This window comes from Amphiprion ocellaris, chromosome 4, assembly GCF_022539595.1.
Source record: "Amphiprion ocellaris isolate individual 3 ecotype Okinawa chromosome 4, ASM2253959v1, whole genome shotgun sequence".
Lineage (NCBI taxonomy): Eukaryota > Metazoa > Chordata > Actinopteri > Pomacentridae > Amphiprion > Amphiprion ocellaris.
In genome coordinates, this window is record NC_072769.1 from 28,326,487 (window position 1) to 28,345,363 (window position 18,877).

The window sequence follows — 18,877 nt, forward strand, 5'->3', positions numbered from 1 at the left end:
ACTTTAAACATTCTTGTATCGTCCTGACTGATGCTTTTCAACAACCTTTCCTCAGAGTTTCTTGGAGCAACTTTAGCTAATATCGAGCAACTTTAGCTAATATAGAGCAATTTTAACTAATACACAGAAACTTTAACTAATATAGAGCCACTTTAAAATAATATAGTGCAACTTTAGCTAATATAAGGAAACTTTAGCTAATATAGAGCAACTATAGCTAATATAAGGAAACTTTAGCTAATATAGAGCAACTTTAACAAATATAGAGCAACTTTAAATAATATACTGCAACTTTAGCTAATATCGAGCAACTTTAGCTAATATAGAGGAACTTTAACTCCTTTTTGAGCAATTTTAACTAATATAGAGCAACTTTCACTCCTTTTTGAGCAACTTTTACTAACACATAGCAACTTTAATAGAGAGCAGCTTCAACCAATAATATCAACTTTAGCTAATATAGAGCAAAATTAACTAATATAGAGCAACTTTAGTTAATATAGAGCAACTTTAGCTAATATAAGGAAACTTTAGCTAATATAGAGCAACTTTAACAAATATAGAGCAACTTTAAATAATATACTGCAACTTTAGCTAATATAGAGCAATTTTAACTCCTTTTTGAGCAATTTTAACTAATATAGAGCAACTTTCACTCCATTTTGAGCAACTTTTACTAACACAGCAACTTTAATGGAGAGCAGCTTCAACCAATAATATCAACTTTAGCTAATATAGAGCAACATTAACTAATATAGAGCAACTTTAGTTAATATAGAGCAACTTTAATGAATTGTCTTGTTTTTCTGGGGGGTTTTGTTTGTTTGTTTGTTTGTTGTAAATTGTTGTCAGAAAAGACAAATTACTTTGATCCTGACTCCAGGTTTATTAGAGAGAAATCCCATCAGCCCGAATGAATAAATAAATAAATGAATAAATAAAAAAGCTGTTCTCTCTTTAGCTGCAGCTCAGTTCTCCCGGATGGAGGCGCTGCTGCTTTAAAGAACCTCAGAGCAGAAGTGTGTGTGTCCAGGTTCTAGAGGAGGAAGTTTATTCTGCAAACGGAGAGCTCTCTCCGGTAAACCGGTCCGGTTGCATGCCTGCTGAGCGGCTGTGGTTTCATTTGTGTCAACAGTGTGAAGATCGACGTGCACAGACCTGAGCGTTGTGTAACAGCAATTAGAGAGAACGTTGGAGAACGTGGAGCTGAGGGGAGCTTCCTCTAAACAAACACGGCTCAGGTGTTCCAGGTAATTATTCTCAGCCCCGGAGAGGAGGAGGGCAGCGGGGAGGAACCAGCCCGGAACCCGCAGACGGCGGAGGAACACCGACGGAGCAGCATGGATCTGGCCGGGAGGGTAGCGCTGGTGACCGGGGGAGCTCAGGGCATCGGCCGGGCGGCGGTCCAGGAGCTGCTGCGGAGTTCAGCCAAGGTCGGTACCGGCTCTGGTTCTACTGGGGGTTCTACTGCTGGTTCTACTGCTGGTTCTTTACTGTCTCTTCTTTAGTGTCTGTTCTTTAGTATTTGTTCTTAACTGTTGGTTCTTAACTCTTGGTTCTTCACTGCTGGTTCTTTACTGCTGGTTCTTTACTTGTGGTTCTTTACTGTTGGTTCTTTAATATTTGTTTTTTTTACCGGTGGTTCTTTACTGTTTGTTCTTTACTGTTGGTTCTTTATTATTTGTTCCTTAGTGTTCTAACTTGAGGGTTCTTCTCAACTCATTTTCCTTCCAGAGGAACGTCTGATCAGTGACCTGTGTTCCAGTCGTGGTTGAAGTCAGTCTAGATTAGAACTCTGAAGCCTCTTTATGTTCTAAAGAGAACCAGGAAAGAAAAGTTCACCTTAGAGTCAGTTTGTGAGAAACTTCTTCACACTCTGCTGCAGCTCTGAGAACCAAAACCACAACTAGTCACCGACTTAGAACAACTTTATTTATATATCAGCCTGTATAACAACGTTAGAACACACAGAGACGGTAGAGCAGAACCGTCTGATCAAATAAACAGCAAAAATAATAAGAACTTCATCAGCCTGTAGAACAACGTTTTCCAGGTTCTCTGACAGTTAGAACACGTAAACAGAGACACTAGAGCAGAACCGTCTGATCAAATAAACAGTAAAAGTTCTGATCATTAGTTAGATTTGGGCTCATATCAAATAGGAAGTTTAAAATTAAAGAGTAAGACTGAAGATTAAAAGTTAGAAAGTTTAATTTTACTGTTTGACATTTAATAAGAATTAAATCATGTAAAATAACCAGATTTTAGCTGATTTTAATACAGTAAAAATAATGTAGTTTAGTTTTTAAAAAAAAACAATTTTTGTTGTGAATATTATGAAATGTTTAGTTTTTTATTTTCCTTTTTGAGAATTAACATGTAAATTAATGTTATTTTTTCCTTTTGTGTGTCTTGCTTTGATATTCTCTGTTCTAGAAGAAAACATAAATCTGTAAAATAACTGTCAAAAATATTGACAGGTTTTCTTGCCTTAATGTACATTTTTTTTTTTTTAAATTGAGTAAATAATTACGTTTTTAGCTGATTTAAATATAGTAAAAAATAGTGTTGTTTATTAAAAAATACTGAATTTTGATGTGAATGTTATTAAAAGTTTAGTTTTGTTTAGTTTAAAAAGTTTAACCCTTGTGTGGTGTTCATATTTTTGTTACACAGCCAGTGTTCCCGGGTCTGGTGGACCCGTTGCATTTTGGGGTTTTCAGTTCAACACAATCAAATAATTTTATGTTAAAATACTCAACAGATGTTTTCCTCATTCCAATTACAAGCAATATAAATAACATAAATGATAAATATTTGCTCTTTACCTTTGTCAGATCACATTTATGAATTAAAGTGCTACTCGTTTTTTGTTTGTTTCATTGATAAAATGTAATGTAAAAAGAAAATCAATTCTAATCACGGTAAGAGTAGAAAAAATAAAAACATTTACAAATGAAGGAAGGTTTTTCATAACTACTGACTTTTGTTTTTTTGAACTTCATTCGAAATTTAACCCATTCAGGTGAATTTATGCAACACAAGCTGGACACATACAGTAACCATGTCAGCCAAGACAACACATCAGCACCATTGAACACATTGTCTTTTCATACCAGCCCATACAACAGATGAAGGGCAGAGTTATACTGTGGCTTGTTCTGGTCCTGGGACTGGCTGGTCCTGGACTAGCTGCTGATGGACTGATCCTGTGGCTCATCTTTGTTTGGGAGCTAGCTGATGCTCAATCTCATTCTCATGTCACTGTCAGACCCTGACTTTTCAGAAATGTGATCCTCAGATTCTGAAATTTCTTCCTCTATGTCATTATCAAATGCTTCCCTCTCTTCCAAAACTAGTTTCAAGGCCCTCTGAGCAGAGAATCTTTTGGCCATCTGATCAGTTGTAATAAGGAACCACACTGGCAAAGCTATATTTATTGTGTCCTGGCCCTAATTCGCAGCTGGGATAGAGTTTGAGAAAATACAGATTTGTTCCCGCAAGAGAGAAGATGTTGGTGCTTGAATTTTGCTACGATGCTGCAACCTTGTGCGGGAACGGAAGGACGGACAATTCCAATGTTGTCACACACACACACACACACACACACACACACACACACACACACACACACACACACACACACACACACACACACACACACACACACACACACACACACACACACACACACACACACACACACACACACACACACACACACACACACACACACACACACACAGAGGAGACCCAGAAAGGAGGAGGACAGAGTGAAGGTACACAGGACCTAAAATTTCCACACTTTCATTGGGCCAGTAGATCCGAACATCCTGTATGTAATATAAATGTGTAGGGGGGGTGTACAGTGTGCGATCATTGAAAATGAGTTATGATATATGTTATTCACAGGAAATGAGCCAAGGCCAATGAATCTGAGTTTGAAATAAAAAATTGTCGTATTACTTTTCTTTGATACAAAAATGAAAACGGGTCCCACAGACCCGAACACCATACAAGGGTTAAATAAAAACACAATATTTTAAATAATATTCACATCAACTTTACTAAACAACATCATTGATACTGTATTAAAATCAGCTAAAAATGAAATTATTTCATATTAATTTATTCATATTAATTTATTCTTATGTAACGTTACACAGTAAAATTAGAGTTTCATTGGAAATACATATTAATTTCCATGTTGACTCTAAGAAGCTAAAATAAAAAATAAACTTTTAATGTTCTCATCATAAATCATTATTTTTACAAACAAAACTTCATTTTTTACATCTTCAACCATAAATTTCCACATTTTCCTGTTTTTAAATCAACTAAAGAATAATTTTACTCATATTTGATGTTATTTTTAAAGTTTTTACACCCAAAGATTCTTTCTGAGCTGGTAAAACGTGTTTAGAACCATCACTAGAACTTCCTGCAGTGGTTCTAGTTCTGTGGGAGAAGTCGGGTTCTCTGACGGTTCTGTGTTCTGCAGGTGGCAGTGGTGGACCTGAACCAGGCCTGTGGAGAACAGTGCAAGGAACAGCTGGACGCCGAGTTCGGAGAAGGGAACAGTTCCTTCATCCAGTGTGATGTTTCCGACGGCAACGCACTGACAGGTAATGTTTAGAGAACCCAGAGAATGTTCAACGCTGGCTAACGTTAAGTTCTAATAAATTAAAGAAAACGTTTTAGGAATATTTCCGTTAATGTTCCTCTGAAGTTAAAATAATGTTCTAGCGTCAACATTCAGATGACGTTCTCAGGAACCCAGATTAGGTTCCATGATAACAAAAGAAGGAACGTCAAACCAGCTTTCACAAAATGTTTTCCAGATGTTCACGAGTCCTCGCCTGTTTTTTTACTTCCCGTAATGATACAAAGAACAAAATGTTCCATACCAACATTCCAAGACGTTCTCAAGACCCCAGATTACAGAACGTTCTTGTATAACAAAGGAGGAATGTTCTCAAATCAGCATTTAAAAAATGTTTTTCAGACGTTCTCAAGACCTTAGAAGACAAAACGTTCTTGTATAACAAAGGAGGAATGTTCTCAAACCAGCATTTAAAAAATGTTTTTCAGACATTCTCGAGACCTTAGAAGACAGAGCGTTCTTCATTAAAGGTGTATTGAAGGTGGAACATTTTGCCTTTTTGTTGAGGGGAACCCATTATAGAACGCTCTACCAAAGAAAGGATGTTCTCCATGCAACATTTAGAAAACATTTTCAGGATGTTCTCGAGTCCTAGCCTAGTTTTTACAGAACTTCCTGTAATGATAAAGAGCAAGCAACGTTCTCAAATCAGCATTTAAAAAATGTTTTTCAGACGTTCTAGAGACCTCAGATGATGGAACGTTCTTCACACAATGTTTAGTAACGTTCATGTAATTATATATATTACACTTAGAACAGTTTGTGTTTTTGTTGAGGGAACGTCCTCCATAAAATGTTTCCACAATTATAACAAAGGAAGGATGTTCTCAAAGCAGCATTCAGAAAACGTTTTCAGGATGTTCTTGAGACCTCAGAAGACAGAACATTTATCATTAAAGGTGTATTAAAGGTGGAACATTTTGCTTTTTTGTTGATGGAACCCATTATAGAACTTGCTACTAAAGGAAGGATCTTCTACGTGCAACATTTAGAAAACGTCTTTAGGATGTTCTTGAGACCTCAGATGACAGAATGTTCTCTATAAGAGGTCACTGAGGAGACATTTTAGTCGTCCTGCCTTTAAGAGGAACCTTCTGGGAACTAAAACACGAGTAGAACTTTGCAAAATCTTTCTCGGAACGTTTTTTGTAATAAAATGATTCTGTCTGAGACGCTGTCAGTGTTCTCGGTTTGAGTTGCTGAGTTGTGAAATGATGATGGTTTCGCAGAACTTGAAACGCTGTGAAGAACTTCCTCCTGATGAAAGAGGAAGTGACATCAGACAGCGAGAACGTGGCGACTATTTATATCAGGAAGTCGTTCTGTGGCTTCACACTGCAGATATTTATTTCCTCTTTACTCTGCATCAGCTGCAGAAAGATGTTCCACCATCATCTGTAGAAAGACGTTCCACCATCATCTGTAGAAAGACGTTCCATCAGCTGCAGAAAGATGTTCCACCATCATCTGTAGAAAGACGTTCCATCAGCTGCAGAAAGATGTTCCACCATCAACTGTAGAAAGACGTTCCACCATCATCTGTAGAAAGACGTTCCATCAGCTGCCGAAAGACGTTCCACCATCATCTGTAGAAAGACGTTCCACCATCATCTGTAGAAAGACGTTCCACCATCAACTGTAGAAAGACGTTCCACCATCATCTGTAGAAAGACATTCCACCATCAACTGTAGAAAGAAGTTCCACCATCAACTGTAGACAGACGTTCCACCATCAGCTTTCCACCATGCTGAAAGGATCTCCAACAGTTTGTTTCTCTGTTCTCTGTTTCCGAGCCATGCTGCAAATTCTGGCTGCAAAGTGGCAAAAAAAACAAACCTAACTTTTAACCTCATAAGAACATAATTTGAAATTAAAAATATCCTTAAAACTGTTCCACCTCTAGAATATTAGATGACAGGAATGTTATTAAACGTTCTGTATAACAACATTCTATCATTGAGAACGTCCTTTATTTGGTAGAACATTCTATAATATCCTATTTGTTCCCTTAATAACAAGCCAAACTGTTCCACCACTATTATATCTTATTACATGAACGTTCTGAAATGTTCTGCATTGAAAACATTGTCACTGAGAACATCTTGAATGTTAGTTTGAGAACGTTCTTCTTTTGTGATCATGGAACATACTCTTGACAACATCCTCTGATTTTAAAATGTTCCATCATAGCTTTTAACCTCATAAGAACGTAGTTTGAAATGATAAATATCCTTTAAACTGTTCGACATCTAGAATATCAGATTAGAGGAATGTTAGAAAACATTCTGTATAAAAACATTCTGTCTTTGAGAGCATCCTTTATTTTGATAGAACGTTCTATAACATTCTCTATGTTCCCTCAACAGCAAGTTAAAACATTCCACCTCTAATATATCAGATGACAGGAACGTTATAACATGTTCTGCACTAAAAACATTCTGTTAATGAGAACATCCTTTCTTTGGTAGAACGTTCTATGTGTTCCCTCAACAACAAGTCAAAATGTTCCACCTCTAGAATATCACTGTTACAGGAACATTATAAAACGTTCTTTTTTCATAAACATTCTGTCATTGAGAACATCCTTTATTTGGTAGAACAATAGAACAAAAAATGAAAATGTTACACCTTTAATAATAAACGTTCTGTCTTCTGAAGCTTTAATAAAATCTTGAAATCGTGTTTTAGGTGATCCTTTGAGAACGTTCTTCTTTTGTTATCATGGAACATCCAACTTAACTTTTAAATGTTCCTTGAATCTTTATTAGAACTTGTCGGTACTGTAAAGCCAGCGTTGTGGAACGTTCTCTGCTGGCTTTGGACTGTTCTCAGATGTTCTAAGACACTTAAATGACTGTTTCCTGTGTTCTCTCAGACGCCTTCCAGAGAACCGTGGACCAGTTCGGTCGACTGGACATTGTCATCAACAATGCCGGGATCAATAACGAGAAGAACTGGGAGAAAACCATCCAGGTCAACCTGGTGGGTTCCACTTAGAACCTTCAGGAAACATCGGGTTCTACTCATTTAGACGGAACGCTGTATGATTACCTGAGGTTCCTGTGTTTGTGTGTCTGCAGACGTCGGTCATTAAAGGAACCTACTTGGCTCTAGAACACATGAGTAAAGAATACGGCAAACAGGGGGGAACCATCATCAATGTTTCCTCCATGGCAGGTAACAAGAACCAATAATCAATAATCAATAAAATACACTTTATCACCTGATCACACTTATTGTAGGTAGGTAGGGGTGGTATGGCTCAGTGGGTAGAGTGGCCGTCTTGTACTGGAGGGTTGCCGGTTCGATCCCTGGCCTAAAGAGCTCACGTCAAGGTGTCCCTGAGCAAGACACTGAACCCCTAACTGCCCCTGATGGGTCGTGGTTAGCACCTAGCCTGGCAGCTTCCACCATCAGTGTGTGAATGTGATGTATAATGTAAAGCACTTTGGGTATCGCTTCAGGTATAGTAAAGCGCTATATAAATACAGACCATTTACCATGATTTTAAGAACGTGTTCCGTACCAGAACCAATTCTCAGGTTACCAAGACAGAGATAATGTTCTAATTTATTATTATACTGGCATCTTAAGATCTGAATTATTGATCTATTGGTGTATTAATATCCAGGTTATTGATCTATTGGTGTATTAATATCCAGGTTATTGATCTATTGGTGCATTGATATCCAGGTTATTGATCTATTGGTGGATTAATATCTAGGTTATTGATCTATTGGTGTATTAATATCCAGGTTATTGATCTATTAATACATTAATATCCAGGTTATTGATCTATTGGTGGATTAATATCCAGGTTATTGATTTATTGGTGTATTAATATCCAAGTTATTGATCAATTGGTGCATTAATATCCAGGTTATTGATCTATTGGTGTATTAAAATCCAGGTTATTGGTGTTATTGTCTGTTAATGTTCTAATTATTGATCTAGTGCAGTGAAAAATGAAGCCACACTGAGGAACCACAACAAACTTTTCCTCATACGTGACATTCGTGCCTCTGAAAGCGTCACCCTGAGTCTTTAAACGTTGGTTATGTAACGTAACTCCGTCTGACCTGTAGACGAACTGAAGCGTTGAGTAAACAAAGAGAATGACTCATTAACATTTCTGTGGTTTAATAAATCCGACCGACTGACAGATTTACTGCAGCGACACCAGAACCTGAGTGACGTTCCAGCTGGCTGTGTTTGGTTCTCCTTCCAGGATTTCTGTGAGAACATTACAGATTAAAACATCTCCTTCTTCTCTGGGATGTTTCTGAGGATTAAAAAGCAGCGTTCAGGTCGGAAGATGTAGTCCAACTGAAAACTTCTTCTTGTTTTGTGTCTTTTTTTTCATTTCAGTTCTTCCATCCATCTTTGGAACCATTTTGTGGTGTTTTTGTGTTGTTTTATGTCTGTTATTTTAGATTTAAAACTAAACTTTTAAACAAATAAGGAACCGAAACAAGACAAGTTACTTCAGACACGTTTTAAGTAGGTTTGGACACATTTTTGTCATTTTGGACAAGATTTTGTTATTTGAACCTAATTTGGAGTTCATTTTTTTGTCTCATTTTTCTTGTGTCTTTTTTTGTCATTGTAGTTCTTCCATCCATCTTTGGAACCATTTTGTGGTGTTTTTGTGTTGGTTTTAGTCATTTTAGTCATTTACTGTCCCATTTTTGTGATTTTTTTTTTGCCTCATTTTTGACATTTTACGTCTCATTTTCAGTCCATTTTTTTCCACTTTCTGTCTCGTTTTTACTCATTTTTTTGTCTCGTTTTTCTTGTTTTGTGTCTTTTGTTGTCATTGGTTCTTTGGAACCATTTTGCGTTTTTTGTGTCTGTTTTTTACATTTAAAAATAAACTTTTAAACAAACCGAAACAAGACTAATTTCATTTTGAAATACTTTTGAGTTATTCAGAGAATCTGTTAGTCATTTTGGAAGAATTTTTGGTCATTTTTTGACATTTTATATTATTATATTCTTGTTTTGTGGATATTTTTTGTCACTTCTCCCATTTTGGTCATTTTTTGTCTCTCCTTTATCATTTTGTGTTTATTTTCTATTTCACTTTAGTCCTTTAGTGTTTTTTTTGTCTTTTAATGTCCGATTTTAGTGATTTTTTTGCCTCATTTTTGACATTTAACATCTCATTTTCTGTCCGTTTTTTGCCACTTTTTGGTTGTTTTCTGTTTCATTTTAGTCATTTAGTGTCTTTGGGTCATTTAAGCCAAATTTCACATCATTTTGGGATTTTTTTGACACATTTGACATTTTAAGCACATTTTCAGTAATTTCTGACAATTTTTAAAGTCGTCTTAGATCAGATTTTGTCATTTTAACCTAATTTCCCATTGGTTTGGGTAAATTCTGAGACATCTCCATCGTTCTCTCTCCTTCTTCATGATGTTCTGGTTCCTCAGGGTGTTAAAATGAACCTCAGTGAGTTAAATGTGGGATTCTGCTGCTGTGTTCATGGACTGTAGCTTTAAGTCTCGTGGATCTGTAGAGGATGTTCTAGAGGACGTGGAACATGTGGAACCGTTCTAACTCCCAGTGATAACATCAGAGTGTCTGCATTACTGTCATTCCTGAAACAAACAGGGACTCGTCAGGAGAAGTGGGTTTGTTTTGGTTTGAGGTTTTTCTGAGCAGAGCTTCTGGTGTTTTCTGTCTCTGGGACGACTTTATTCAGGTTCACTGAGGAGTTCAGTCCAATCCTGCTGCTGATTATCAGGACGATGGATCAGCAGCTGAGGGTGGAGAGAACTGAGTTGCTACCAGGGCAAGAAAACAGAAACAGAGTTCAGTGTTGGAGGACACACTGGGAAAAAATGCTCCTCTCAAAACAAGAAAAAAAACCTAATTTCAAAGAACTTTTACCTTGAAATAAGTGAAAAATCTGACAATAGAACAACTGAAAAATGGCTTGGTAAGATTTCTTGAAATAAGATATGATATTTAGAATATTGAGATCTCAAAATTAGCTGGTAAAACTTATTTTAAGCTCTATTTTACCAGGATTGTCAAGCTTAGGCATCTTAAAATAAGCCAGATGTGCTTTAAAAAAAAAAAAAAAAAAAAAAAAGCAGTTTTTCACTCAAAAATAGATTTTTGCTTTCATGTAACCTCCTAATTTGAGATGTATTAACCCTCCTGTTGTCCTCATTTATGGGCACCAAAAAATATTGTTTCCTTGTCTGGAAAAAATCCCAAAAATCAGCAAAAAAAACTCCCAAAATTTCTGAAAACTTGCAAAACCTTCAGCAAGAAAATTCCAATAATTCCTTAAAAGTTTTTTTTTTTTTTTTAAATCCCCCAAATTTGGCAAGAAAATTCTTGTAAATATTTTTTAAAAATGAGTAAAAATCTTCCAAAAAATCCTAAAAATATCTAAAATGATTACATATATCAGTAAAACTTCTAATATTTTCTTTAAGAACATTCGCATGAAAATCAACCAAAATCCAGTGAAACCCACTGGAAACATTTTTAACATTTCTTTTTTTCCACCAAAAAATGTTCAAAAATTTCCCAAAAAGGTTGAAAATGTGGACATCAGAAGTTTCACTGTGAAAATATATTTTTTTTCCACATTTTCAAATCAAGTCTGATGGACTTGGTTCAAGTTTCAAAGATGTGGAAACACAACAGACGTGAAGCCAAAACTCAGACGTCTTAGAACGCAAAAAAAAGGAAAATTATTTCTCAGACTTTTTATGTTGTTTGACCAAAAAAAATAAATTAATTAAAAAGTGGATTCCAGGTGTCCACAGATGTTCCACCACTAGAAGAAATAAACGACTCCACAGAACTATTTAAATTGTTCATTTTTCATACAGATCTAGAAAGATTTGAAGGTTTTTTCAGCTACTCTGGACAGGTTTGTGTCATTTTAGGCTTTTTTTTGAGTCATTTTTGAGCAATCTTTTGTCATTTTGTACAAGTTCATGCTAATTTTGAACAAATTTTGGGACATTTAGAAAAAAATTTTAACAATTCTGCATAGTTTTATGACATTTTAGACAGTTTGTGAGTAATTTTTGAACAAGTTTATGTACGTTTTGGCAAATTTTTAAATTTTTTTTAACAATTGCGGACAGGTTTATGAGATTTTAGAGCATTTTTGAGTCATTTTAAGTTAATTCATGTAATTTTATACAGTCAGTGAGTCATTTTTGGCCATTTTTACACTGATTTTGCACAGATTTATGTCATTTTGGACAGATTTTTAAGCATTTCCAATGTGTTTTTTCAACAACTCTGGACAACTTTATCATATTTTGGATACTTTTTGAGCCATTTCAAGTGAATTCATGTCATTTCTTCAGTTTTTGAGTCAGTTTTTGATACGCTGATTTTGCACAAATTCCTATCATTTTGGACACAGTTTGAGTCATTTTGAATATAAATAGTTACATCTGTAGAAAGATGTTTCACCATGCTGAATGGATCTCCAACAACTTGCTCCTCTGTTCTCTGTTTCTGAGCCGTGCCGCATTTATTTATTCATCCAGTAGCTTTATTTGTCCCTTTATGATAATTTTTAATAAATTTTGGAACACTTAAAGTACATTTTTCAACAATTCTGCACAGATTCATGTCATTTCAGACATTTTTTGAGGCATTTTGGACAAATTTGAAAGCATTTTGAATTCATTTTTCAACAGTTCTTATGCCATTTTAAACCATTTTGTTCGAGTTCATGTAATTTCAGACAGTTTTTGAGTCATTTTTTAAAACTTATTTTGCACAAATTTATGTCATTTTTGGAGAAAAAATTACAATGAAAAATCTCACAGAGGAAACATTAAATTCAATTTCTCTATCAGATCATGACCTGTTTGCTCTCCGTCTTCCAGCCTTCCTTCACTCTCCTCACCAGCCGGTTTACACGGCAACTAAACACGGAGTCATCGGCTTCACCAGAGCCATGGCGGTAAGACGACACACACCAGAGACTAAAAGGGTTTATACGACTATAAGCTGCTATAGGGCTGGAGGAAAACACACCGAGACCACAAAGAGACAGACAATAGACAGAAAATGAGGAAAAAACACGACACAAAAGAAAAGAAAGACGACAAAACTGAGAAACCTGACAGACAAGGTAAAATTGAGACACAGAACGAGACACAAAATGACAAAAATTAGACACAGAACAACAAAAATGAAATACAAAGTGCCAAAAACTAGAAACAAAATGACAAAAATGAGACACAAAATGACAAATATGAGACACAAAATGGCAAAAATGAGACACAAAATGACAAAAATCAGACACAAAATGACAAAAATGAGACAAAATGACAAAAATAAGACAAAATGGCAAAAACAAGATAGAAAATGACAAAAACAAGATATAAAACGACAAACGAGTCACAGAATGACAAAAATGATATAAATGACAAAAACAAGACACAAAATGACAAAAATGAGACACAAAATAATGAAAACGAGACACAAAATGACGAAAACGAGGCACAAAATGACAAAAATGAGACACAAAACGACAAAAATGAGACAAAAGGATGAAAGTGAGACACAAAATGACAAAAATGAGACACAAAATGATGAAAACTAGACACCAGACAACAAAAATGAGACAAAATGACAAAAATGAGACAACTTGACAAAAACGAGACACAAAATGACAAAAATGAGACAAAATGAGACAAAATGACAAAAACGAGACAGAAAACGACAAAAACGGTAAACTGGCTCCTCCTCCTCCTCCTCATTATTATTATTTTCAATATTTTTCTGATCCTGTTTCTTCACGTATTCCTTAAACCTGGACAGTTAAACGTGGTCTTCTCCGATTGTCCTCCCTGGTTGGACCACCAGGGGACGCTGTACGAGTCGTATTCAGACTTCTTGTCATTTCAGGACGCGTCCTCTCAGGGTGACTACGGCGTCCGGATCAACGTCTTGTGTCCAGCCTTCGTGGACACGCCACTGCTGCACTCGGTGGAACACGAGGACAACATGGGAAAGTTCGTCAAGTTCAAGGACGACTTCAAACGCAGCATGAGCAAGTTTGGAGTTCTGCAGTAGGTTCTCCTGGGTTCTATGTTTGGAGTTCTGCAGTAGGTTCTGTTGGGTTCTATGTTTGGAGTTCTGCAGTAGGTTCTTCTAGATGTTTGGAGTTCTACAGTAGGTTCTTCTAGATGTTTAGAGTTCTGCAATAGGTTCTTCTAGATGTTTGGAGTTCTACAGTAGGTTCTTCTAGATGTTTAGAGTTCTGCAGTAAGTTCTTCTAGATGTTTAGAGTTCTGCAGTAGGTTCTTCTAGTTGTTTGGAGTTCTACAGTAGGTTCTTCTAGATGTTTGACCAGTAAATTATTTTTATAACTCCAGTTCCATTCCTTTATTTTGAAAGTCCTTCCTGTCTGCAGGCCGTCGCTGATCGCTGAGGGGATGATGAGGCTGATCAGAGACTCCAGTCTGAACGGAGCCGTCATGAAGATCACCTGCTCCAAAGGAATCCACTTCCACACCTACGAGCCCCTGTCAGCCTGAGCCGGACTCTGCTGGACTCCATTGATTCTCTATTTAATGATCCCGTGATGTCACTGCTGGACCGGCCTCTGATTGGTCGGATCAAACTGTGTCAGAAATGATTGTTTCACAGCTGATTTCTGGTTTGTGTGAAAATTAAACCTGTTGAGATCATGATGCTGCCTCCACCATGCTTCACATCATGATGCTACTACCACCATGCTTCAGATCATGATGCTGCTGCCACTGTGCTTCACATCATGATGATGATGATGCCACCACCATGCTTCAGATCATAATGCTGCCACCACCATGCTTCACATCATGATGCTGCCACCACCGTGCTTTACATCATGATGATGCTGCCACCACCACCGTGCTTCACATCATGATGCTGCCTCCACCATGCTTCACATCATGATGCTACCACCACCATGCTTCAGATCATGATGCTGCCGCCACTGTGCTTCACATCATGATGATGATGCTGCCACCACCATGCTTCAGATCATAATGCTGCCACCACCATGCTTCACATCATGATGCTGCCACTAGCGTGCTTCACATCATGATGATGATGCTGCCACCACTGTGCCTTACGTCATGATGCTGCCACAACCATGCTTCAGATCATGATCATGATGCTGCCACCACCGTGCTTCAGATCATGATCATGATGCTGCCACCACCGTGCTTCAAATCATGATGCCGCCACCACCATGCTTCACATCATGATGCTGCCACCACTGTGCTTTAGATCATGATGATGCTGCGACCACCATGCTTCAGATAATGATGCTGCCACCACCATGCTTCAGATAATGATGCTGCCACCACCATGCTTCAGATAATGATGCTGCCACCACCGTGCTTCACATCATGATCTTGATGCTGCCACCTCCATGCATCACATCATGATGCTGCCACCACCGTGCTTCACCTCATGATGCTGTTTATCTCACTGACCAACCAACTCGATCAATGAGCATTCAGAGCTTGTTTGAGTCTTTCAGGTTCTCCTCTGATCGTGTTTGGTTCTGGATCTGTTCTCGGAAGACCACGATGCTGCAGAAGTTTTCAGGGTTTTAATTCATTCAGTTAATAGAATCTTAAACTTTGAGTGTTACTGTGTTTGAAAAGGATTTTTCCACAGAAGGAACCGTGTCTAGAAGATGATCAGATGTACAAATGTAAACTTAGTCCTGGTGATGGTGCTACAGGAAGCTCAGAGGTCTCAGGATTCATCTTCTGAGGAGCATCAATGTTCACATGCTTCATGTCAGTCTGGTCAGTAATTATTGAAAGATCACAGTATGAATGAAACATGAAAATAAAAATGAAATAAAAATGTTTAAAATGGACGACCCTCCTGTTGTCTTCATTTACAGGCACCAAAAATAGTGTTTCCTTGTCTGAAAAAAAAAATCCAAAAATTCTGCAAAAAATTCCCCAAATTTATAAAAATTTGCTAAATTTTCAGGAATAAAATTCCAAAAATTCCTTAAAAGTTTCCCTTAAAAATTTGGGTTTTTTTAAAAGTTCCCAAATTTGACAAGAATTTTTTTAAAAAAGTAAAAATAAATAAAAATTGTAAATATTTTCAAAAAATGAATACAAATCTTCCAAAAATATCCTAAAAATATCTGAAGTGATTCCATATATATATCAGTAAAACTTAATAATATTTTCTACTTTCTATTTTATACTAATATTTTCTTTAAGAACATTCACATAACAATCAACCAAAATCCAACGAGTCTCACTGGATTTTGGTTGATTTTTATGTGAATGTTCTTAAACATTTTTTAACATTTCTTTTTTTCCACAAAAAAATGTTGAAAAATTTCCCAGAAATCTTGAAAATGTGGAAGTTTTTACTGTGAAAATTTTTTTTCCCCCACATTTTCAAACTATAAAACGGGTCAATTTGACCCGCAGGACAACAGAAGGGACAAACCGGAGGAGATACTGAACACTTCCACCAGGTAAGATGATTTATTTAAGACTGAAAATGCAAAAATTCTCGACTGAAAACACTGAACTTAGTTTGTGTCCCACATAACACACTCTGAACTCCATCTGTCTGGTCTCCTGTTTGTTTTCCAGGTTTAACATTGTAAATAGAGTCCAACCCACTGCTGGGACAGGCCAGTGTGTCGCAGGTTATCAGCTTTTAAACGATTCTTATCAGCTGCCTGCTAATGTGTCCTGATGGCTTTATATTTGATCATATCTGCTCAGATAGAGTCAATCATTTACAGGTTTGCAGTGAGATGTTGGCAGATCGTCAGTATTTCTGGACTCTGGACACTGTTTGACTTGTTTATTTAGTGACAGAGTTGAGGGTTTGTTTTTGGGCGTCTCCCTGGCTGATAAATGGATCGTTCATGCTTTGTTGTTTTTAACGCTGAATCATGGTCGATACACTTTGGTCTTCCAGTCAGTCTTTAGTAGATCCATCAATGATCCTGTTGGTCTCCATCAGTCTGAACATTCTTCTTTATAAACTCTTAAACTCTGTCAGGTTCCTCAGGGAACCTCAGTCAACAGAACTTTTCTAGTTCTCGGGTGGATTCAGGTCTGGACTCCAGAACTACCTCCTTGTTGTCTTCAAACCATCTTTGAGGATCTTCGTCTGTTTGCTTCGACTCATTCTCTGGATGGAAAACTGATCTTCTCCAAGTCTCAGGTTCTCCTATAGCAACCCTATTCACTTAGCGAGCTCGCGGGCCACATGCAGCCCGAAAACAACTGCCGAGTGATTGGGACTTGGGTCCAAGAAAAACAGAAAAACATCTTTGAGCAACACTGACAAGTTCTAACAAAAATTCCAACATTATTACAAACATTGAATGCAACACTTACCGTAACCTAGCAACTAACCCACATTGCATTGTGTTGTTGAAGAGGCGTGTTTGAAAAGTTAACATTAGCAGTTCTATACAGGTGAAAATAGCAGCATGTCTTTTTCTAACTTGAAACGGCAAATCGGCGAAGAAAACCGTCGGTTAAATCCTGCATGGACTGACAAGTATTTATTTATTTACCGCCAAATCTGAACGCCAAAGCAATATGTTTACTCTGCAACGAGTGCTTTGCAGCGCTGAAAGATTATAATGTCCCAAGACACCACAATGAAAAACATGCCGCGTTTCGGACAAAGTTTCCCGATAGATCTCATGAGAGGGCGAGTTTGACTGCGTCTAACTACAATGAAGCGGACGTGCACAGCTCAGGAAAGGACCACAGCAGTTTCCCTTCGTGTGTCATGGATCTTGGCAAAGAAAAAGAGGCCGTTCACAGACTCAGAAACTGTGAAGGACTGCATGTTGGCTGTCGTGGATAAAGTTTTAAATTTAGGACGAGTGTGACATCTGCTATCAAACAGGTACCCCTGTCTGACACTTCAAACATTTGCAGGGTAAGGGTTAGGTGTAATGTCACTGTACACCAGTTCCGTAACATTAAGAAAGTTGCAGTCCACTTGCTCAGTATGTCTGGATCAACATACACATGTGAATCAAGCTTTTCACAAATGAACATGATAAAAAAAAACAGCTCTCGTTGCTCTCTGACTGACAGTACTCTTCACCACTGCCTTCATATTGCATTTACATCTTATGAGCCAAACATCCGCGCTCTTGTTCAAAACAACAGGTGTCATTTCTCCCACTAGAAAAATCAACAAGGGAAGTGTTGAACACACATCTACACAAGTTCAGATGTAATGCCGAATGTTCAGTGCAACAAAGCAGCGTGCTATAGCAGGCACTAGATGTAGTTTTATGTATTTCTGTTACATTATTTCATCATATGGCAAATTTTTACATGTTGAAAAATGGTATTTTTTTTTCGACATAGTATACTATGGCGTTTTTTTGCACCAAAATTCATGATGATTTTTTTTTTCAAAGAAAACCTTTCTGGAGTGTTTTTCACGGCCTCTTTTACATTATTTCATCATATGGCACGTTTTTACAACATGTTGAAAAATCGCATTTTTTTTCGACATAGTATACTATGGCGTTTTTTTGCAGCCAAAATTCATGATGATTTTTTTTTTTCAAAGAAAACCTTTCTGGAGTGTTTTTCACGGCCTCTTTTACATTATTTCATCATATGGCACGTTTTTACAACATGTTGAAAAAATGCATTTTTTTTTCGAAATAGTATACTATGGCGTTTTTTTGCGCCAAAATTCATGATGATTTTTTTTTCAAAGAAAACCTTTTTTGGAGGGTTTTTCACCGCCTCCTTTACATTATTTCATCATATGGCATGTTTTCACAACATGTTGAAAAATGACATTTTTCGACATAGTATACTATGGCGTTTTTTTGCGCCAAAATTCATGATGATTTTTTTTTTCAAAGAAAACCTTTCTGGAGTGTTTTTCACGGCCTCCTTTACATTATTTCATCATATGGCATGTTTTCACAACATGTTGAAAAATGACATTTTTTCGACATAGTATACTATGGCGTTTTTTTTGCGCCAAAATTCATGATGATTTTTTTTTCAAAGAAAACCTTTCTGGAGTGTTTTTCACGGCCTCCTTTACATTATTTCATCATATGGCACGTTTTTACAACATGTTGAAAAATCGCATTTTTTTTTCGACATAGTATACTATGGCGTTTTTTTTGCGCCAAAATTCATGATGATTTTTTTTTTCAAAGAAAACCTTTCTGGAGTGTTTTT

At 36.9% G+C, this 18,877-nt stretch overlaps 1 protein-coding gene across 1 annotated transcript; it reads left to right on the forward strand.

The window, feature by feature from the left end:
* The first annotated feature begins 1,076 nt into the window (after positions 1–1,076).
* Positions 1,077–15,537, forward strand: hpgd (15-hydroxyprostaglandin dehydrogenase). Its single transcript, XM_023299474.3, has 7 exons — positions 1,077–1,433; positions 4,502–4,625; positions 7,540–7,646; positions 7,745–7,841; positions 12,539–12,615; positions 13,566–13,729; positions 14,074–15,537. The coding sequence occupies exons 1-7, from the start codon at positions 1,341–1,343 to the stop codon at positions 14,195–14,197; spliced, it is 786 nt and encodes a 261-aa protein (XP_023155242.1). The 5' UTR covers positions 1,077–1,340; the 3' UTR covers positions 14,198–15,537.
* The last annotated feature ends 3,340 nt before the right edge of the window (positions 15,538–18,877 follow it).